The 23,684-nt window shown below is 45.3% G+C and overlaps 1 protein-coding gene across 1 annotated transcript in view; it reads left to right on the top strand.

Moving 5' to 3' along the window:
• The window catches only part of PEPD (peptidase D), a 226,760-nt gene that overhangs the window by 13,781 nt on the left and 189,295 nt on the right, over nt 1-23,684 (top strand). Inside the window, exons 2-3 of the mRNA XM_015423842.1 lie at nt 1,389-1,572; nt 7,673-7,800. Of these exons, the coding sequence (XP_015279328.1) occupies nt 1,389-1,572; nt 7,673-7,800 (312 nt within the window). The remainder of the gene's footprint in view (nt 1-1,388; nt 1,573-7,672; nt 7,801-23,684) is intronic.

The following is a 23,684-nucleotide window of genomic DNA, read 5'->3' on the forward strand; positions in this document are numbered from 1 at the left end:
TTAGGTGCACCTTGTTGTGGTCTCCAGTGCTGCCTGGGAGCTTATGCCCCTTGATCCAATTCCTGGCTGTCTCCAAGCTATATCTGCAGCACTCAACTTGTTCTGGGATGCCAGTGTCCCTCCAGGACAGCAGCCTATCAGGAAGGTTCCCGGGAAGTCACATGGCCAGACCCCCCCCCCCACAACTTCAGTGGCAATATGATGTGATAATGTTGAGGATGCAGCTGCTGCTACTGCAGTGGATGTCTCCGGCCTGAAGCTGACTCAGGTTGCTTGCTTTTTGTGGTGTGTGCCGCTCCTTCCCAGCTGCCCTTCATCTCTTCGCCCTGGCCCCCTTTCCAAAGTTGGGCCCAGGAGAGGAAGCCACTGCTGATTCCAGCGTAACCCATCTCTGCCAGTTACACCCAGGCAGAGAGCTTTTGTGAACAGACATGTGGCCCACAGTTCTTGCAAGAGTGTTTCCCAAAAGGGATTTGTGGAGCACTAGAGGCGGCATTGTGCCATTGTGTCTTTCCCTCGGAACCATTTCTCCCCTTTGCTTTGATATCTCCCTCTGTGGGTGTTTGATGAAACTCAGAACTCTTGACTCTTTTTTTTTTTAATTTTCTACGTGTTTATCACAGTCTCCCTTGCTCACTGAGACTCAAGGAGGATTACTCGGTGTAAGTCAATGAAGTCAGTTGGATGAGCCATTTCACAAGCACTAGATTGCAGAAATCTTTTAAAAAGTGGCAAGGGCAACCCATAAGTATCAAACAACATATTAAACAAGCAGTAAATGCTATTGCAAAAGCAGAAATACAGTGTACTGAGGACAAATAACATGTACAGGCACAGTAAAGTCCATACAGCTGCTCCCTTCCCTAAACATCTCAACAATTGCCTTGTAATACGGCCCTTTATAAAAGTTCCCTCCTGAGCAATGCTGTTTTACACAGTTTGCACCCTTTGTAGAGAATATTGGTGGGTCCTGATCTGTGTGGTATTTAACTGAGTCCTCCTGCCCCCTGTTTGATATGCTTTCAACACCCTATGCATAAGCTGAGGTGACTGAAAAGGAATACATTGGGTTTATAAACCAGTTTGGTGTAGCGCTTAGGAGTGCAGACTTTAATCTGGGAAGACCGGGTGTGATTCCCTGCTCCTCCACTTGTAGCTGCTGGTGTGATTTTGGATTAGTCACAAGTTCTCTCAGGGCTGTTCTCTCAGGAGCAGTTCTCGAAAGAGCTCTCTCAGCCCCACCTGCCTCACAGGGTGTCTGTTGTAGGGAAGGGAAAGGGATTGTAAGCCACTTTGAGACTCCTTTGCATAGTCGTCTCCTCCTCCTCCTCTATTATTTCGAATAGAAATACTAATTTGTCTCTTTCCCCTCTGAACATCTTTTCTAGACCCTTTTTTTGGCTTGGCAATGAAACTTTGAAAGTGCCAGCTGCACTTTTTGCCCAGAACAGAACTCGTCTGTGCGATCGGCTGAGGGCAAAGAGCAACGTGCCACGGAAGTCCATTGTCCTCCTCCAGGGTGGAGAGCAGACCAACAGATACTGCACTGATACCGGGGTTCTTTTTCGCCAGGTAAGACAGAGAGGCAACAGCCGCCCTACTTATCTTTTCTGCAGAGCTTTTGATAGGGAGGACTCAACAGCTGGTTCTGATATCATTCTCGTCATTGCTGGCTGGCTAGTTTCCACCAGTTCTGTGATCCAGAAAGCATTTTGTTGAGCTAAGTGCAGACACACCTTTCATCAAGGCAGCAACCGTGGCAGTGTGCTGATTTTTTTAATGTGCTATCAGATGCTTTTGAAAACCACAATTGCAGCATAATCAAGCCATAAAGTTTCCAGCTGAATTGGCATTGACCGTAGGTCTTTATCTGCAGCTTATATGACGGCAATTCAAGTCAGATTTTGTATGTTTTATGGCACATGCGGGAATCTGCCCTGATGCAAAGAGCACATCTGATCTTTTTCGTAAGCCTCCAGCAGGAGTCCTGCATTGATTACATTCTGTGAGCTGCTTGGTAACAGCATAGATCTACAGGTGTTTGCAAATACAGCACATTGGAGAAAAGTACTGGTATGTTCAAGATGCAAAACTTTACCGTATCTCCCTGAACCCAGTAAAATAAGTTCTGTGCCATGAAAGGAGCACAGTTCCCATGACCTATACTGTTAATAATAAAGATGGATAATTCTTCAGGAAGTGAGAGTGTCCAAAATGCTTCACGTGTATTATCGCAGTTCTTATGACTAAGGTTAGGCAAGTATTACCCCTCCCCTGTGTGGTGGAGGGTGTGCACGTGCACGCATAAAGTTTCCTGTGTACCTTGTGATCGAAGCAAGATTGCTACTGAGCAAGTCCTGATTTGTGTCTGGGCTGCTATGTTGTAATTGCTGCCCCATTTTTTCCTTTTATTAGCAAGTCTTTCTCCTTTCTCATCTCCCCTCTCAAGCTTCCATGGCAAAAGAATTAAAAATATATATATATTCCACAATTTTAAAAAATGCAGTCTTCCAGAGGATTTCCACTTAGTTCCCCCCCTCCTGTCCTAGGCTTTTACCTAAAGGCTTTCATTCCTCCTTCTAAATGTGGTGAAATATGTTGATTTCATCATGTGTAATGTGTGTTGACCCTGACCTGGAAGGCCCAGGTTGGCCCGATCACATCAGCTCTCGGGAACTAAACAGGGTCGGGACTGGTTAGCACTTGATCTGTTGGGGGGTGGGGATAGAAATTTTCCAAGGAGTAATAATGGCCAGCATTCACCAGTGTATGCTTAGATCATGGGAAAATATAGAAGAAGAAGAGGAGGAGATTAGATTTATATCCTGCTCTTCACTACCCAAAGGTGTCTCAGAGCGGCTGACAAACTCCTTTTCCCTTCCCCTCCCCACAACAGATACCCTGTGAGATAGGTGGGGCTGAGAGAGCTCTGACAGAAACTGATCTTTTTCAAGGACAGCTCTTATCAGAGCTACGGCTTGCCCAAGGTCATCCAGCTAGGTGCAAGTGGAGGAGTGGGGAATCAAACCTGGTTCTCCCAGATTAGAGTCCGCGCACTTAGCCACTACACCAAACTGGCTCTACTAGTGAATACCCTAGTTGCATATTTCTTTTGGGTCTGACTGCATTTCCTGGCCCATGTTGCTGTGGACCAAGGTCTGAATGTTTCCCTTCATTGTCACAAATAAGATTTTCGCAAAATGTTCTTTGCTCAAATGTACCCCGTAGGACTATTCATGGCTATGCCTCTGAAAACCGATTTGGGTCATTGCCAGTGTAAAATGACCTGATGGCCTGTCCTGGGTGGCTCCAACTAGCCTGTTCCCATCAGGTTTCGGAGACTAAGCAGGGTCAGCCCCGGTTAGTACTTAGAAGGGAGACCACCAAGGAACTCCAGGGTTGCTATGCAGCGGCAGGCAATGGCGATACCCCTCTGAATGTCTCTTGCCTTGAGAACTCTATGGGGTCACTGTAAATCAGCTGTGCTTTGATGGGAGTTTTTCACTGCCAGATTAGCTGATAGGATGAGTCCTGTTGACTGTGAGACAAGCAGGATAGAAAAGAAAAGTGCCATCAAGTGGAGGGAAAGAACTATGGAAAAGACTGCTTATCGTTGTCCCCCCTCCCCCCCGCGAGCATAAGGTAGCATTATGCAGTTTATCTTCCATCTTGTACATCTGATAAACTTTCCAGAATCAATCCAGTGTCTTTCCTCTGCTCTCAGCCTTCAAAGGGTTGCGTTTGCTGCTAGAGAGCCTATTGGATCAGCTGCTGGCACCTGTCTTTTCCGTGGGATGCTTCCAGCCTTTTGGCTGCTGTTTCTTCCCAGAAGGCCAAGAGTCTAGCACCTGACACCACCGCCATTTCAAATCTGCATACAAGCTCAGCATTCTACCCTGGAGGCTTACAAGATCATGGCCGGAGACATCTTTTTCTCTTTCCCCTTCAGCAATCCAGACTGATAAGGAGTTCAGGAGAACTCAAAAACTTTCACACTGTTCTAGTTTCAGGTGGATCACTGTGTTGGTCTGCAGTAGAAGAGCAAGTTTCAAGTCCAGTAGGGACCATCAAGATTTCCAGGGTCTAAGCTTCCTCTTGAAAGCTTATACCCCGGAAATCTTATTGGTCCCTAAGGTAACACAGTTCTAGTGCATATTGGTGGGTCCTAATAAAAGCTTTTATGTGACTTTTTCCCATTTTGGGTTTTACTTTGGACGACCTGGAACCCCTCCAGCTGCGTATGCTGCTCTGTTAACTTTTGGGAGTTTTTCTCCACCTCCAGCTTCCCGTTCCAGGCAATTCATGCTTCTGTGTTTGTTCTGTAGCTGGGGACCATCTGTTCTCCAACCCCTTCTTCCATCCTCTCAGGCTAGGCTGGTGGAAAAGAGCGTGTGGAGGACTGCCCTGTGGTGTCTCTGGCGACAGCAGCGAAAAACAAATGTCGGCTGTGCACAGCAAAGACACCCCCCCACACCCATTGCAAGGCTTCTGCCTCGCCCAGGGGGTCTGCAAGCCCTTATGTCGGAAAGTGAAGCTGGGATCTGTGTGATTCCAGCCGGGGTAGAATCCTCTGTTTTTCCTGTGATCTCTGTATACCTCCAGTAATTATTTATTTTTATTTATTTAACTTTCAATTTATAGACCGCTCACCCCCTAAGGGCTCTGAGCGGTTTACATTGTACAATTATTAATTACATTACCTTTACTAGGGCCACACACACAATGAGGGGAAGGGACTACCTATCAGGCACCCATGGCAGGGTCTTAGTTGTTGTTGTTTCTTACGGAGGTTCTTCAATCCAGGCGACGGCGTCTTTTTGGCGCAGGTCTTCCTTTTGGTTGCAGCGGCTCCTTCTGGGTATGGACCCACAGCGCACGACGGCGTGTGCTACCGCAGCCGGCCTCTGTCCCAATTGGCTCTGGCCTGCTGCATTGCCCCGCCGCCATGCTTCGCGGCCCAATATCCGCTTGAGCCGCTCGCCTCGCTGCCGTTGCTGCTGCTGCCATGTTTCTCCGCCGCCGTCTCTCCATTCCTCAATCACAGCCACGCCACCACGATGGGAAGGAAGGGTGCCCCCCCCGCTTTTAAGAGCAGGTATCCATTCATCTACTCACCCATTCGGTTTTTTGAAACTGTGTGGGGTTCACCTGGGCTTTTTGCTGGCCCTCCCCCATTGAATTGACAAATTGCCGCACGTGCTCAGTTCGTCTGTGGCCTCTGTTGTAGCATAAGCCAGTAATTATTTTTGTTGTAACTACACTAATCAATTCAAACTTCAGTCCTACAGAACCTTTGCACCATTCCATGTTCTTTCATTCCTGCAGCAGCAGTTTGTCCCCCCCCCCCTTTTCCCATGAGGCACTCAAACCAGATACATTCGTGTCTCAGTGATTCTACATTGAGCAGGGGATGGGCTAGATGGTCTGTATGGCCCCTTCCAACTCTATGAATCTGTGATTAACAAAGAGGCTTTGACGTACATCTACTCCACTGGGGGATTTCTTTTGCCTGCCACCTGGGTCCCCCCCTCAAAAGACAAGCCCGGGGAGCTTGGAAAAAATCCTTTGCTCAAACATGGCAGTTTCTCACAGAACATAACAGGTTCCCCCCCCCCCCGACCTATAGCACTGATCCCTTTGAATTCACGGCAACCCCTTTTAAAAACTGTAATAAGTGGTCCAATGATTAGAAAATTCTCAACAGTCTATTTCATTTTGTCCTTTACAATATGGCAGGGGCAGCTGGAAGTGCTAGAGATGAAACTCTTTTTCGCTCCTTAGAAGCAGTGATGAGGTTTGTTATTTCGGTGTTTCTCCAAACCTTATTCTCGGTGGATGTGTTCAAGGGTGTGCCTGTTTCCGCAGTGGTGGAAATGGCTGGATGAGCTTCAAAATGGGCAGAAGAAAGCACTTTAATTGTAATATGGATTGTTTCATGTTGTTTTTATATGTTTTATATGCCTGGGCACACGTTGCCCCTGAATGTGAGCCACTCCATAAACTGCTTCGCTCACCGATGAACACAGGTGAGGCTGCCTAATATTGCATCAGACCCTTGGTCCATCAGTGTCAGTATTGTCTACTCTGACTGGCAGCTGCTCTCCAAGATGTCAGGCAGAGGTCTCTCACATCATCTGCTACCAAATCCTTCAACTAGAGATGCTGGGGACTAAACTGGAGACCTTCTGTGTACCAAGTAGAGGCTCTTCCATTGAGCCATGGCCCTTTCTGTGAAGCCGGAGACGGAAGTGCCAACACTTTGGCCTGAAATCAGTGCCTCTCGGGGTGAAGCCCGGACATTGCGGTTGCCGTAGCCCCTTTGGCAGCTCTTGGCTGAGTCTGATCTCACCAAGGGCAGCCACTCCGCTGAGGCCACGGCACCTTGGTCAGCCTTGTCAATACAACACCTTTGTGTCACCTGGCCTAGGAGGCACCAGTGTCCCCCAGCCACAACTTCAGGAGCTGCTGGTTGTGGGTGTTGGCTGAGGGCCACTAGGAGGCTGCTGGTTGCTAAGGCAACTCCAAAGACCTCAAACGTGACTGAGAGGTTGCCTTTTTCCCTTGGAGAAACTGGCGTCTCTCAGGTCAGAAAGAGCGACCTCCAGAGAGAGAAGGAGCAGAGAGGATCTGGTCAAGATGCTGTGTTTGACATATCCCAATGAAGCTTTTTGTATTGGGGGGGGTGTGTAGAATTGGGAGTGTCCCCTAGGCCAGGGGTCTGCAGCCTTTTTCTAGTAAAAAAATCATGTCAAAATTCAAAGCAAGAGCTCAACCAGGAGCCGGCATGAGAGAGCCTAAAAATATGCAGTTCAAGGTTACTGGTAATTGACAGGTTGATGAAGAATCCAGAAAGTTTCTGCAGCCCAGTTTGGCGTAGTGGTTAAGTGCGTGGACTCTAATCTGGGAGAACCGGGTTTGATTCCCTACTCTTCCACTTGCACCTGGCTGGATGACCTTGGGCAAGGCGTAGTTCTGGCACAGCTGTTCTTGGAAAAAGGGCAGTTTCTGTCAGAGCTCTCTCAGCCCCACCTACCTCACAGGGTGTCTGTTGTGGGGAGGGGAAGGGAAAGGAGTTTGTAAGCCACTCTGAGACTCCTTTGGGTAGTGAAGGGTGGGGTATAAATCCAATCTCTTCTTCTTCTCAAATGCTGGTTGTTATGAGTCCCATATTGGGAAGTGGCACACACAAAAATACACAAGAGCAACATGTGCTATTGCTTTAGCACACTGGCATAAATTTGCACATGGCTTGCACTTGGATTCCTGGCAGCTATTTGGGTCTATCACTTCCCTTTCTGTAAAGCATTTCTAAGAAGCCCTGTAGTCCCATAAAAGTCCTTGTTTTCAGTTCTCCTTATAGACTGGTTGTTCCAGCGTCTCACCTGGTGGTCTTTAGAAGTGCTGGTGGTCTGAAACGTTCCATTCGGTTATTTGGAAAGTTTGCGTGTATATTTGTGCCGCTGCCTGAAAACTACAGAAAGCCTTGTGTCCTTTTTGAGTTTACTAAGGCTGGTAGATTGTTTGCACCATGCAGCTGTGTTTGTGGTTGGGCTTGGTTCCTTTCCAGCGGCTCCATGTTCTATGTTGGTTTTTGATTGTTGTCTTTTTAATGGTATTTGGGAACAGCCAGTAACTAGAGAGAGATGAAATGCCACTTTCTTTCTCCATCTAGGAATCGTACTTTCATTGGACCTTCGGAGTGACTGAGGCGGACTGCTACGGAGCAGTTGAGGTTGACACTGGAGATTCCATTCTCTTTATCCCGAGGCTCCCGGAAAGCTATGCAGTTTGGATGGGGAAGTAAGTTGACTTCTGGCTTTTCTAAATTTGTCCCTGAGCTTTGTTTTTTTTTGTAATAATGTGTTTAGGTATTAAGCTGTTCTCAGTTTGACACTTTCTGTCTGTATGTTAGCGAACAGCATCAGAAACTGGTTCTACGGCTTAAGAAATAAAACTGTCAAGGCGAGATCTGGGGGAGAGAGTGATGGCGAGAGCCAGTGTGGTGTAGTAGTTAGAGTGCTGGAGTAAGATTTGGTGGGGGAGGACTCGAGTTCGAATCTCCCAATCTGGTCCAAAACTACCCAGCGTTTTTGAAATCACCTGTGTGCTCTTCAGCCTGACTAATTTCACAAGGTGGTTGTTAGAGGGGGAAATGTGAAGGGAGAGTGAGGGAGAGCAATATGCCATACTAAGCCTTTTGGAGGAAGGGTGGGATAAAAACTTGTAGATAGTTATTGAATCTTTTTTGCTGTATGGGGTTGGGGTGGCACATGGCCTTCCATGGGGCAAAACAATTGGTGGTTAAGTGCTGCCGGCTTTTCCACTGGAGCAAGTGGGAGAAATGATTATCTTGCTTGATTCCCCCCCCCCCCCCCCCCCCGCCCCTGTCCTCTCCTGGTTTTTTTTCTTGGGGCCCCACAGTTCTAGTCATAGCTGTGGGGAAGGAAGATCAAAAGGGGTTTGTCCTCTCTCTGGAACCAACCCCAGGGTCCAAAATTAACTTTCAAGTTTGGCATTCCTCCACTAATCCAATAATCTGTGTCCCTTTATCCCCTATTTACGAATTTATTGCTGTGCACATTGACGGTGTTGGTCATAACGGAGAATTAACAGTGTAGTTGTTGCTATGAAGGGTACTCGAGGTGTCTAAAGTAGGGAACATAAAACAACAAAATGGGATGTGAAGCTCTGTGTGTGTGAGTGGGCATTTTGCTTTTTTAAAATAATTAGTAAGATAAGAACATTGCTGAAGAGTATTTGCTTAATAAAAAAAGGGAATTGTACAAAGAATGCAGAACTTAACTGGTTGCTATAAAAGGGAGTTCTCTCTGCTCTTCCTGATCAGCTGATCCACTTTTTGATTAGCTGCAACCTTTAACTTTGACTACATTCGGAGGAGGAAAGAGATCCTGCCAGTGAGGATTGTAATGTGGATCAGCAGGATGGCACTAACCTAGGGATGCTTTTTATCAAGACTCTTGAAAGCCACTCAACATCTTTCATTGGTTAGAAGTGTTTACGAAGATGTGCTTTGGATGGCTTGGTGATAGATTGGCTAGAGCCTGAGCATTGGCACATTTCTTCTCCAGCTCTGTGCCTTGCTCACCTGGGGCAGGAAATGACCACATTGAGGCACATGCCGGCTACCATCTGACCTGCCAGTGGTAGAATAGGCACTGATGTACGGACACAGGGTTAGGGTTGCTAGCCTCCAGGGGGTGTCAAGGACAAGAGATCACAGGGCAGGCTGGACTTAATCTGAACTCTGTTTTGGGTGCATGCAGACCAAAAGTGGTGAAGATTTTATTTTTGTATATTTTCTACTGTAAGGTCTGATCTGATGAAACCTTGAGTGAAACGGTCTATCGAGCGCTGTACTGTCAGAAAAGATTTGAGACCAATTTATTTCAAAGGAAACAACTTTAATGGTTTGTTACTCACTGGATAATTAAAGAAGATATATTTCCCCCTAAACGTGACTTCATTATCATATCACGGTTGTTTTCCTATGAAGTTCAGCCTCCGGGTGGTGGCTGGCGATCTCCATGGATTACAACTAATCTCCAGGCAGCAGAGATCAGTTCCCCTGCAGGAAATGGCTGCTTTGGAAGGTGGACTCTGTGGCATCAGACTCCATTAAAGTCCCTCGCCACCAAGCCCCGCCCTCCTTGAGCTCCGCCCCCAGAATCTGCAGGTGTTTCCCCACCTAGAGCTGGCAACCCTGGCACAAGGAGAGAGGAGGAATTGAGGGGCTCAGTCCCAAAAGCTGAGGGGATGGTGGCTATCTGGGGCAATGATGAAGGGGCATCCTTCTGTCTTCCTTTTCTGGTTTTATGTTTGAAACATCTGTTTTTCTGGTTGCTGTGCTTTGATTTCTCATTTGCCATCAATTTCAACTGGGGGAAGGATTCTGGGCTATAACCCCTCCCCTGACATCCAGGTAGGTGGAGATTTCCAGCAGGGGGCTTCTCACTCCTGAGATTCTCCCTGGCCAGTTTTAGGGGAACTGGCCCCAGATAAATGCAAGTGAAATTCATGCCTGGAAAATGAGCAGAGGCGGATATTTGACCCCGCTGGATGGGACATCCCTCAGACTTGGCACCCATGAAAGGCATGGCAGAGTGGGCTCAGAGGCTGGTGTGATTCAGATGCCAAGTTTAAAAAGGCAGTTGGGGATTTGATCGTTTGGATGTTAGCTTTGCTCCTAATAAACACACACTTTCCAATAAACATATTGGAATGTTTGGCTGAAATAACACTATTTTTGTTGTTCAGTCAGCCAGTCGAGTCCGACTCTTCGCGAGCTCATGGACCACATCACGCCAGGCCCTCCTGTCCTCCACCTCCCTCCGGAGTCTGCTCAGCTTCATCTTCGTTGCATTGATAACACTGTCTAACCATCTAATCCTTTGCTGTCCTTTTCTTCTTTGACCTTCCATCTTTCCCAGCATCAGGGTCTTCTCCAGTGAGTGCTCCCTTCTCATTTGGTGGCCAAAGTATTTGAGCTTCAGCTTCAGTATCTGGCCTTCCAGGGAACAGTCAGGGTTGATTTATTTTAGGATTGACTGATTTAATCTCCTTGCAGTCCAAGGGAGGACTCTCAAGAGTCTTCTCCAGCACCATTATTCGAAAGCATCTATTCTTCGGCACTCGGCCTTCCTTATGGTCCAACTCTCAGTCATATATTACTACTGGGAATACCATTGCTTTGACCATACAGACTTTTGTTGGCAGGGTGATGTCTCTACTATTTATTACCCTGCATAGCTTTCCTCCCAAGGAGCAGGCGTCTTTTAATTTCATGGCTACAGTCACCATCTGCAGTGATCTTGGATCCCAAGAACGTGAATTCTGTCACTGCTTCCGTTACTTCCCCTTCTATTTGCCAAGGAGTGTTGAGGCCAGATGCCATGATGTTGGGTTTCAAGCCAACCTTTGTGCTCTCCTCTGTCACTCTTAGCGAGAGGCTCTTGAGGTCCTCTTCACTTTCTGCCATTAGAGTGGTATCGTCTGCATATCTGAGGTTGTTGATGTTTTTCCCAGCAATCTTAATTCCAGCTTGTGATTCATCCACTCTGCATATAAACTAAATAAGCAGGGTGACAATATACATCCTTGTCATACTCCTTTTCCTATAGGTTTCTCAGGAGACATGTGCGGTGGTCTGGTACTCCCGTCTCTTTAAGGACTTGCCACAGTTTGTTGTGATCCACACAATCAAAGGCTTTAGTGTAGTCAATGAAGCAAAAATAGATGTTTTTCTGGTACTCCCTTGTTTTCTCCATAATCCAGCGAATGTTGGCAATTTGATCTCTAGTTCCTGTCCCTCTCTGAAACCCAGCTTGTACTTCTGGCAGTTCTCTATCCATGTTCTGCTGAAGCCTAGTTTTTAAGTGACCTCCACGCCTGGGAGAAGTGAATGGAGAGTCTCTGTCTTGTTGACCTTATAACCTTATCTTGTTGTTTAGTTTTGTCTTGGATATCTTAAAACATCTTCATCATGTTGCATGTTAATTGGCTGTTCAGCTCCCTCTGTAAGTTTGAACCTTACCTTCCTTCCAATGTATTAAGTGTGTGTGCACACAAAAGCTCATACCTTGAATAAAACTTTGTTGGTCTGGAAGAAGAGATTGCATTTATCTCCCACCCTTCCCCCAGAGTCTCAGAGTAGCTTACAAACTACTTTCGCTTCCCCTCCCCACAACAGACACCCTGTGAGGTAGGTCGGGCTGAGAGAGCTCTTGACAGAAACTGCTCTTTTTCTAGGGTTGCCAAATGGGCCCGGGTGGCGGGGAATCCCCCGCTTCGGAGCCCCGATTTCCGACTGGTTCCGTGTCGCCAATCAGAAGGGTGTCTTTATTGGTTGCAAAGTCCGTGTCTTCCATTGGCTTGGTTGTAAGTCCAAAAAACCTGTACCAGATAAGTGGGATATTCAAAGCTGTGTGAATTTGCAGTAGTGGGAAGGGACCTCCAGGGCGTCGATTTGCTCCCTCAAATGCAGGGCACCAATAGAGGACCAGTGTGGTTTGGCGAGTAGAATGTCGGATCAGATTTGAATCCCCACCCTGTCATGGGATCTTGCCAGAATCACACGTTCTGAGCTTAACCTACCTCACGGGGTTGCTGTGAGGATAAAATGGAGGAGAGAAGAATGATGTAAGCCACTTTGAATCCCATTGGGGAGATAGGCAGGGTGTAAACAGAGCAAGTAAAGCAAATAGCCCCCCCCCCGGGGGGGTATTTCTGCTTCTTGTTGCCTTATGGGCATCCTATCCTTTTGTTTCTACTTTCTTCTGTAATAAAATTCTCTTTGGCCCTTTGGGAGCGTGGACCCATGCTTGTTCTCTCAGAATGGTAATTACATTTATACGTGCCTAACCAGTAGCACAAGGTTGGCCTCCGCACGGTTTGTAGAACCTGGAATTGTTTGTGATTTAATATTTTGCCTTCCTTTCAAATTGGGTAGCTTCTAATTGGAGCAATTACTCTTCTTTAAGTGCTAATTTTGGAACGAGGCATGGTTGCCGCCGTTCCCACATGGCAAGCTACACTGGGCCATATGGCAGGGGCGGGTTTTTATCACTGTGTGAGGATTCTTGTTGAAGAGCTGCTGTGGCTCCGCTCTTCCTTGGCCATTTTTATTTGTTCTTTTGCTTTTGTTTACCTGAAAAGTTCTGTTAAAGAGAGAGCAAGAGAAAGAGAGACAGGACTGAGCTTGCACAGCCCCGGCTCCCGCTTGACTTGTGCGTGTGTCTTATGACCTTTTGTCTTACCTGAGCTGCCACCGTTTCTCTGCTGTAGGATGGGAAACGGCAGATTTGGAAGAAGGATTTGGCTTGTGTTCTGCTGTCTGTCTTACGCTGCCAATAGCAGCTTCCCTGACATGCTCTCTGACTTTTTCGATAGGTGGTAAAACTTATGGAAGTAGTTTTGAGTTTATTTACAGCTGCCAGAATGGTCAGAGCAGAGAAGAAGGTCTCAGTAAAATCCAGGCCCGTAGCCGTGGTGGGGCGTTTGGGGGGTGACATTCCCACGAAATTAGCCCTGCCCCATCAGTTCCCATTCCTCCTGGTCCCCCTCCTCCCTCCAGAGCCAGAGAGGCATGGGCTCGCTGGGTCTTCCTGCTTCTGCTGCCAAAGTTGGCTGCAGAGTAAAGCCAGAAGATCACAGCTAGAATCACAACCTAACAAAAGAACCAAAACACTGTCAATAAGCGCTATAAGTGCATTCAGAACAAAATCACAAAATGCATTTAAAGATCAGTACAAAATTGGTACAAAAATCTATCCGATCCAGGTGAGTAACAAGTTGTTGACGAAGTTGATCGTCTTCAGTACTTCAGGAGAACTTCGGGGGAAAGTGTTTCTGTATATTCTACAATAAATAAGTGAACGGAAGTCATAGCTTTGTCAATTTGAAGGAGTTTGGAGGAAGTACTTACGAAACGGAAGTGTACTCCGGAGAATTTCGTCAAAGACTTTTTACTCACCTGGATCGGATTGACTTTTCGTACCAATTTTGTACCAATTTTGTACTGATACTTAAATGCATTTTGTGATTTTGCTCTGAATGCACTTACAGCGCTTATTGGCAGCATTTCGGTTCTTTTGTAAAGTCAGCTGCAGAAGCAGGAAGAATACCCAGTGAGTCCGTACCTCTCCAACAGTTGGAGAGGTGCGGGGGAAATGTATTCTTCCTGCTCCCCTCTCTCTTGCTCCCCCACTCCCGATTTCTCAGAGCTCCACCATTCAAAATTTTCTGGCTAGAGCCCTGGTAAAACCTGGTGGATAGCTTTATTGCTGAAACGGACATAATATCAGAGACCTCCTAGGAGCAATTTTCAAATGATTTGGTAAATTTAACAGAACATTGTTTTTTGGGCTTTCCCCCCTCTTCTGGAATGAGAAAATGTGACAAAACTTTCCTGTTTGCTTCAGAGAAACCTTTGTAAACTATAGGTACTATATTTTTTTGGTCTTTTTTTGGTATAAATTAATTTTGTAAAAAGGAATTATAAAACTTATCTATCCAACATGTGTCCTGACCTGGATTGCCCAGGCTAGCCCGGTCTTGTCAAATCTCTGAAATCAAGCAGGGTCAGCCCTGGCTAGTATTTGAGTGGAAGACCTCCAAGGAATACCAGAGGGTAGGCTATGGCAAACCACCTCTGTGACCCAGAGGCAGACAGTGGCAAACCACCTCTGAACGCCTCTTGCCTTGAAAACCCTGTTGGTCTCCATAATTCAGCTGTGACTTGAAGTCACTTTCTGCCACCAGCACATCCAATGTGTATTTTCTGGCTTATACCAGTGCCAGCCAACAGTGTGGCAGGGGAAGAATGTATTTACTTAGAACGTTGCTGTGCTGCCACTTCAGAGTCATGCTCAAGGCAACCTACAATTTAAAAACACAGTATTAAGATGCAAGCCATTAAAACACAAGCATGCCCCCTGGGATGGCAGGAACAGGAGAAGGAGGAAACTTCCTAATAAAGTCTGCAGGCTCAGTCTTGCTTGTAGCCTTCTTAAAAACAGAGCTTTTACTCTGACCTGGATACCCCCGGCTAGCCCAATCTCGTCAGATCTTGGAAGCTAAGCAGGGTTGTCCCTGGTTGGTACTTAGATGGGAGACTACCAAGGAAGTCTATGGCTGCTGTGTAGAGGCAGGCAATGGCAAACCACCTCTGTTCCATCTCTTGCCTTGAAAATGCTATAGGGTTGCCATAAGTTGTCTGCAACCTGATAGTAAAAAAAAGGCTGCTTTGCAATTTGAGCACAGTTAAGATGTGTGTAAACTCAACTGAATGTCTGAGTGGGTTGGGTCCTTCATGTCTTTTCTGCTAGCTGAGGTGTTTTCCTCTGGTGGAAGGAATCTTCTAGCTCAGGAGTCATTGGAGGAAGGCTCCTCCCACTGAAGGAAAGTGCCCCTGCTTGCAGATTAGATCTTGGGGATCCAGCCCATTGTTCAGATATTTGTTTCCTCTATGTCTTTTTTTTATGGAAAAACATAGAGGGTGCGTTCAGACGGGGCATTTTAGCCGGCATAAACTGTACCAGTTGGAACCGGTGCAGTTTATGCCGGTAAAAAAATGGCGGGGGGAAACCGGAAGCCTCAGGCTTCCGACGGAAATGGCTAGGCACCGGTGGAGAGCGATCAGACGCCGGGGTACATCGGAAGCAACCGTTGCACTCAGTATACCCCCACTTGGGACCTAGTGGCAGAGTGCAACGGTGTAAAGGGCTTTACACCGGTTAGGGACAGGAGGCAGATGTTCCCTGTCTGAACGCTGGTGAGTACAGCGATTGCAACCGGCACCTATACCGGTGTAAAGCCCCTGTCTGAACGCACCCAGAATGTTGTGATATACACAGGTTTGGCTGCATGATGCAAAGAGGAAGAACCTGGACATTATGTCACCTTAGCAGCTGCTCCTTGAATGCTGGTGGATGGGCATGTTGTGTTTTCCATGGCCTTGGCCGTTCCTTACCTCACAGAGGTCTAATCCTGCAAACTTTCCTTGAGAACTAAGTGTGGCTGAACTGGTGAGCACGGGAGATCTCTTGAGTTCTTCTATGGCATGGGCTGACTGGTTCCCTGAGCTCTGCGTGACCAGGTTCAAATTCAACTCCCCGGCTCTAGGCCTTCAGTCAAAGCCTGTGCAAGCCTGATCCTCTGCCCTGGAAGGTTGTTCCACAGGGCCTTGTCTCTGGGGTGGCTTTAAACACCCCGACATGGAGAGTAGTGAAAAGGGTTTCCACACTGTAAGCATGGCATTGAAAAGTTCCAAGCACACACATTCCATTGTTGCACATCTGGGGCATGGGTGGGGCCGGAAGGCAGATGCTAAACATGGTAAGATGCTTTCCGCCCAGAGACCGAGTCACCTTCCCAGAGTATGCTGTTCAGCAGCCTCTGCACAAGCTCCTTGATGTTGTCTTCAGCTGTTTTCATGCATGAGCACCACTTGTCTGATGAACAGGTGGGATAGAACTGTGGCTCGGCGGTAGAGCATCAGCTTGGCAAGCAGGAGGTCCCCCAGTTCAGTCACCCGCATTGCCACTTAAAAGGATCAGGTAGGAGGTGATGTGGAAGGACTTTTGCATGAGTCCCTGGAGACCCGTTTGCCATTCAGAACAGACAATAGTGACCTTGATCAATTAAAGGGTCTGACTTAGTAGAAGGCAGCTGCCTGTGTTTCCTGTGGATTAAGAACTCATTTGTGAGCTGGTTGGTGGGAAGCAAGGGACCAGGGTCTTCTGGTGTGGTGCACACCTGGATATGCATTTTTCAATCCAAATTAGCATTAAAAGAAAGTCAGATGTAATTTGTCTTGCATTAGAGCCAGCTTTGTTTACTCTGCCGAGGCTGGCTTCAAAAGGCGATATGCAAATATGTGAGAGGAGCTGTCCTTGGTGCTGATGAAAAACAAAGCTCCTTTGCTTATGTGGAACTCGGCTCAGGTGTCTTGAATATTTGAGTGACATCCGGTGTCCTGGACGATCCCACTGAGGGATGTTCAGAATTTTTAAAAATAGCAGATTAGTATTTTGGTGTATAAAAAAAGGCTAGTTTATAACTTACCTTGACGACACAGTCCATCATAAGCAAAGGGGGCAATAGAGAAGGAAGCCCTGCTGGATCACACCCATGAATTGTATGTATATGTGCATCATAGGGACTCTTGATATTTAACTATATATAACTTTTCTGAATCAATACCTTTTAAAAATGTACCACTGAAAAAAGACAGTTTTGTTGAAATAAGTTTGGTCTACGTGGGGTCAGGAAGCAATTTTTCTCCAGGCCAGTTTGGCTGGAGATCCTGGAGGTTTTTTTGTTATCTTCTGGGCATGGGAGTAACTGGGTGTGTGGAGGGGGGAGGTATTTGTGAATTTCCTGCATTCTACAGGGGTTGGACTAGATGACCATGGAGGTCCCTCCCAACTCTATGATTCTGATTTTTTAAACTTATTTTCTTACTTTGGTCTGTATGATTTTTATGTCTCTTATTTTTATATATATATATGTGTGTGTGTGTGTGTGTGTGTGTGTTTACTAAAGCAAAATTGTTTCATTAGACTTTTATGTCATTTTAGTAAAAGATTTTATCTGTTCCTCAACCTTTTCCATTTCTCGTTTGGTGTGTTGGTTGTAGGTTTATTACCTCCCTCTTTTTTTGGGGGGGGGTTTGGCAGTTGTAGGGACAGTCAAAGCAATTTGGATTAGTCTTGTATTGAAGCAAAGGCTGTGACCAAGAGACTGTGGTGTGACTCGAGCCTTGGCTTTCTGGTTCCTAATTGACACACTTGAGCTCGGCTCAGCTGCTTCGGTTCCTCAACGGGGAGAAAGGCGGAGCATGGACAAATTAAATAAACCATGCCAAGTTAGGAAGTTTGATTTTTGGCTTGGTGAGAGATGCAAATGAACAAAGTTGGGCTTGCAATCAGCCAGCAAATGAGAACTGAAAGCCATGGCTTAGATTTAATTTGTGTGCCAGTCTTGTTTGGTGTGGTGTCCAAGTTACGAAAGCATACCTAGCAGTTGTCACTTTGTCTGTAGAGAGTGCTGTATTGTGGAGATGAGAATTAGTGTGTGAAAGGTGGAATATGGAAGCAGGCAAGCAGTGCTGTATGTATTCGGAAGTTGCAGTTGTGGTTCTAAATCTGGGTGTCCCCAAGCCTTTGTTGAGCCAGTGGAATTCCAACATTTTGGAATTTGGAGAAATTGTTATTGGGCACCACCACCAAAAGCCTGCCACAGGGTATAGGTCCAAGCACAAAACTTTGGGGGCGTGGGTTGCCACAGAATGCCAGGAGGTCCCACCCCAAGTGTTCTTCTAGGATGGAGACAGCTGTTTCCAAATGGCTGCTCCCTGCAGACTTGAAGGTGATCCCTCCTGGACTTTCCTTGAACACCTGCTGGTCCAAAGGAGCAGAAGACAGTCTTTACTTTGGGGAAGAGATGCTTCAGGGAAGAAGGCAAGAGGCACCTGGAAAAATATTGGTAGGTTGGGTTCCCACAGGTGCTACATTGGGACCCCCTGTTCTGGATGCTGGTTCGTGCAACCTGTCAATTGGCAGGGTCTGAAGTGGTATGGTCTGTACCAGTTCTCTCCCAGGAGAGAGCTTTTGTAGGACAGACCTCAACAAGATTTTCTTTGGCTTGAGAAGCCAGCTGTAACATTTAGGAGCCATGCTAATTTTTCATCCTTCAGGGTTTTGTGTTTTAATGTCTGCATTTTTCTGATTTGTTGCTACCATCAGATATAATCCCTAGCCTCTTCACAGTTCCTTGTGACACCACTGTTCTCACCTGCATAAATGAATATCTTGGTTGTCATAACTACAACAAAAAAGTACCTCTGTTCTGATCCTAAGCCAGCCTCTCCCCAGTTTCCTGTGATTTCATTTTTCTTTAAGAAGCTCCATTTAATGGGATATTTGGAACCAGAATAGAAAGGAACTAGTTGAGAAGTGAGCCCTGACCTGGATAGCCCAGGCTAGCCTTATCTCATCAGATCTTGGAACCTCAGCAGGGCTGACTCTTGATTAGTTCTTGGATGGGAGACCACCCTATAATACCAGGGTTGTGATGAGGAGGCAGGCAATGGCAAACCACCTCTGAATGGCTCTTGCCTTGGAAACCCCATGGGGTCACTATAAGTTAGCTGTGACTTGACGACACTTTCCACAATAGGTTAAGAAGTGAATTTGTCCACTACCATGGGAGGGTATAAAGATAACTTATAAACAAGCAATGACAAGTTCATGCACATCCATTTTTATGTCATTCAGCACAACATATTCTGATGTGAAATGAACTTTGTATAAGCGGAGGTTGGCCAAGAAATGCTACATAAAATCATTGCTGAAAGTATCAGCCACAGTGAAATTCCTGAGCACCATGGTGACCTGGCACCTGGGATTTGTTGAGGCCTGCCGTAAGGTGGGTGCTGCTAGCATTGTCAACTCTGGACTGGGGATTTCCTGAAGACATGGAGGGGGAATTGAAGAGGGCAGGGTTTGGGGTGGGGAGGGACCTCAGTGGGGTATAATGCAATACAGTCCAGAAGAAGAAGAGAGAGTTCTTATAACCCCACTTTTTTCTACTTTAAGGAGACTGAAAGTGGCTTGCAATTGACTTTCCTTTCCTCTCCTCACAGCTGGCACCTTATGAGGCAGGTGGGGCTGAGAGGATTCTGAGAGAACTGGGCCTGGCCCAAGGTTACCCAGCAGGCTTCATGTGGAGGAGGAGTGGGGAATCCAAGCCAGTGCTCCAGATTAGAGTCCACTACTCTTAAGTACTACACCACACTGCCTCTCATAGTCCACCTTCAAAGCAACCATTTTCTCCAGAGCAGCTGGGCTCTGGAGATCAGTTATAGTTCTCAGAGATATCCAGGCTCCACCTGGAGATTGGCAACTGTGGGTGCCATGGTAGCAAAAACTCAACAACAGATTTTTGCCATTGTTTATGAGGGGCTTTTTAAAAAGGGCTGTGTCAGGAACAAAGATCTTCTGAAATGTGGCTTTTCTTTCCTTCCGTAGACACAGTTTGTTTCGTTTTTAGATGAAGGCACGCTTTGAAATGTTGAACGCCCTCTTAACTGATGCCTTTATGAGTAATCAGCAGCAATAAAATTTCCCATCTTGCTGTAGAATTCTATGCAGAGGGAGCCGTTAGTTCAAACGTTGCTTTGTGGCCAGCAGGGGTGTTAAAATTTCCTTTTTCCTGCTGCACTCTGTGCTGTGTTAGAAAATCATTTATCTGTGTTTTTTTAAAAAAAAATAGAACTTGTTTACAGATGGACACAGCGCTAGATTACAAATTTGATTATGAATATTGCAATTATCTTTGCCTCGCCAGCTGCATCACATTTCTTTGAGTGGGTTGTTTCTGTCTGCGAGCCAGCAGGCTTTCCACAGACGAATGCAATGTAATTGAAATAATACCTGTGAAAGGGGACAGTAATTGTGAATTGCACCAGAAAATGAAACTGGGATTCGGGAATTGGGGGTGTGTGTGGACCCCGAAACCTTGCCTGGTGAGTTAATACAATCTGTTACTATCCTTCAGGAATTTGTGCACGTGTGGATGAGGACTTTCCATTCATTTCAGTGGGGAGGGGTCCAACTTGATCTATGGAGGTGCTCAATTTCCCACAATTACTACATATTCATTAAACTGAGTAGTATTTATTTGAGAAACGTCTGCCCTGTGCCTCCCTCACACCACCCTTCACAGTAAGATTCTCCGGACTGCAATATAAATCACTATTTAAAAATCATACATTTTTTTAAAAAATCCCCATGCCCACTACTAAAAATAATAATCATGAATGGGCATTACTTAACAAAGCAGCATTTAAAAAAATTAAAAGCATGAGAAAACCACATAAAGCTGGGGGTGGGGTGGGGGAGCCATATGAGCATATAATGCATTTATGAGCATTTAATGCGTATAAAATCAGGGGGAACAAACCATTAACAGCAACAAGGAACAGCTGCTAATAATAAACCAGCAAAAGTCCTGAGCTTGCCAGATTTGTTACATTTCTGGCACTAGGTGCAATGGAGGAGGGTATTCCACATCTCGGGGTGCCACTACTGAAAAGGTCCTCCTGATCTCCATAGTATTTGGCCTAGTCCCAGTTAAATGATGGAAGGCAAAGCCTGGATGACCCAGGCTAGCCTGATCTCATCAGATCTTGGAAGCTAAGCAGGGTTGGCCCTGGCTAGTATTTGGATGGGAGACCTGCAAGGAATACGAGGGTTGTGAGATGGAGGCAGGCAATGGCAAACCACCTCTGAACATCTGTTGCCTTGAAAACCCTACGGGGATGCATAAGTCAGCTGTGACTTGATGGCACTTTTCACCTCCAAAGCAGGGCTTGATAGATGAAGTAACATAGTGGATACAATGCCAGACAAACTGGAAAGTTTGGAAGTTGTTTTCCCCCCAGTTAACTATTTCTTGGAAGCACATGGAAATAAGTGCCTCTATGCTTATGCAGGAAATAATTGTCTCTTATGCTAAAGCAGGAAATAATAGGATGCATATATAAAATCCCCGCAAACAGCATTTAAGTTGTATTAAGTGAACCTTGATTCTCCCTACACTTTCCTGGAAAAAGTTAAATCAAAATTTCTAAGATCCATCTTTCAAGTACGCAAGTGTGTGACTAGTACAAGTTTATATTTAGAATCGGGCATGGTTAAAGTTGAAGCCAAGCTGAAACTTGTCTCTATTATTTACTGGCTGAGTGTAAGGTGAAATCCTCAGGGTGTTATGACCTTATTTTTAAAAGATGGATTCCAATTGTCTTGGACAAAAGGGGTCCTCCAGAATCTTCAATCTATTGTACTAGAGGAGGACAGTATCCTCCGTCTAGATATTACTCATGCTAAAGCATTGATACAACAAAGGATATTTGACATTGAGAGACAGGAATGTGCAATAAGAGAATCACAGCTCCAATAATCCAAATCTAAAGACCACAGTGCTCAGAAAAAATAATAGAAAAATGATTTATAGTGCTAATATCAAGACTTGTGTAAATTATAAATAATACAAAGAAGGGGGGGTCCAAAGGAAATGTTGGTAGACAAAATTCTCCAGAATACAAGTTCGTTTCGACAAGCTTCATCCGAACGGGACCTTATTGAACCTTATGATATTACAAAAATGTGTTACAAAATAGAAAAATGTATTACAAAATAGAAATTGCAATGTACCAAAAATTTCATATGAATAAAAGACTAAATTACATACAAAAAGGTGTCTTCTAATATTCATTCATCATTGAGTATGATAGCAGGGATAGTGTCACTTCATAAGAAATCTCTACAAAATACATAAACATAATTAACACAGGAGGAAGTGCTTACAAAGTCACATTGCTTACTATTTAGAATACATTTTTCTATTTTGTAACACATTTTCGTAATATCATAAGGTTCAATAAGGTCCCGTTCGAATGAAGCTTGTCGAAACAAACTTTTATTCCGGAGAATTTAGTCTACCAACATTTCTTTGGACCCCCCTTCTCTGTATTATTTATAAGTTACACATGTCTTGATATTAGCACTATAAATCCTTTTTCTATGATTTTTTCCGAGCATTGATTGTGTGTAGTGCATTGAGAGACAGGAAGACAACACTAAGGCACCTCATTTTTTGATTCTGGAGAACCGCAGGTACTTAACTGCACTGGCCACATACCTTTCATTACTGGTAGTACCCAAGCAAAGAAGAGGCTATATATTGGCAAGATGGCAGGCTTTTCCTTCTGCAGTTCTCAATAGAAAATTCAGAAAGATTCCTTTGGATCAAAGACTATGTATGTGTGGATCTAACGAGACTGATTCAGTCAATCATATTCTACTACACTGTAATATGTACATGGATATCTGTGTGAAGTTTATTGTCCCCTTGTTATGAGCTTATCTTGGAAGTTCAGATAATGAAATCATAGAGAGTCTCTTGAAAGGGAATTCTTAAATAACTATTAATTGTGCAAAATTCCTTGCGGCTGCTTATAGAATACGTCAGAGACATACAACAACAAGTTGATTTCTTCTACTCTAGGATGATATAGTATTTTTAAGTTATATAGCGATTTTAAATAACTATAATAGTCTTTTGTATTTACTTTTATTATTGGTATGCCTATGTTTATGTTTTATTCTGATCTATGATCGTAATAAATTTCTGAGAGATTAAACTAGAAAACACAAATAACCTCACAAGCTTTTGTTACAGCAAACAAACATGCTAAATTGGAACCCAGTCTGTTTGTATCGATCAGTTTTTCAGTTCCGTCCTTTCTATGCCAGTGTGGTGTGGTGGCTAGAGTGCTGGGGGACTAGGACCTGGGAGACCCAGGTTTGAATCCCCACTCTGCCTTGGAGGCTTGCTGGGTGACCTTGGTCATGTCTTCTCTTAGCTTAATCTGCCTTAGAGGAGATAGATCAAGATGGGTAGCCGTGTTAGTCTGTCTGTAGCAGTAGAAAAGAGCAAGAGTCCAGCAACAACTTGAAGACTAACAAAATTTGTGGCAGGGTATGAGCTTTTGTGAGTCACTGCTCGCTTCTTCAGATACAGCTAGAATGGGAGCCCATCTGTCCTACTTATTGGAAAGGGGAGTGATTTCAGACGCCAAATGACATTAGCAGGCAAATGACAATAGCACATGTGATTGGATTAGGCGTGACATGCAGAGAAGTAGTAGGTGTGGAGAAATCCTGCCTCACTACCAGTGCTGATTTCTCCACGCCTATTACCCCTAATCTAATCACACGTGCTATTGTCATTTGCCTGCTAATGTCATTTGGCATTTGAAAATACTCCACTTTCCAATATATAGGACAGATGGACTCACATTCTGGCTGTATCTGAAGAAGCGAGCAGTGACTCACAAAAGCTCATACCCTGCCACAAATTTTGTTAGTCTTCAAGGTGTTGCTGGACTCTTGCTCTTCTCTACTCACTTACAGGGTTGTTTGTTAGGAGGATAAGAGTGGACAGAGGGGAGAATGATATTGTAAGACTCTTGGGGGGGGAAAGCAAGGTATAAGTATTGAAATCAATACAAAAGTAAAATATGCCACTGTTAATATATATTCCTTGTCTGCCACTCCTTTGGAATCAAAAAGAGGAAACACTGAGCATACTAGGATGGATTA

The sequence above is a fragment of the Gekko japonicus genome, unplaced genomic scaffold (genome assembly GCF_001447785.1).
Source record: "Gekko japonicus isolate JY-2015 unplaced genomic scaffold, Gekko_japonicus_V1.1 scaffold225, whole genome shotgun sequence".
NCBI lineage: Eukaryota > Metazoa > Chordata > Lepidosauria > Squamata > Gekkonidae > Gekko > Gekko japonicus.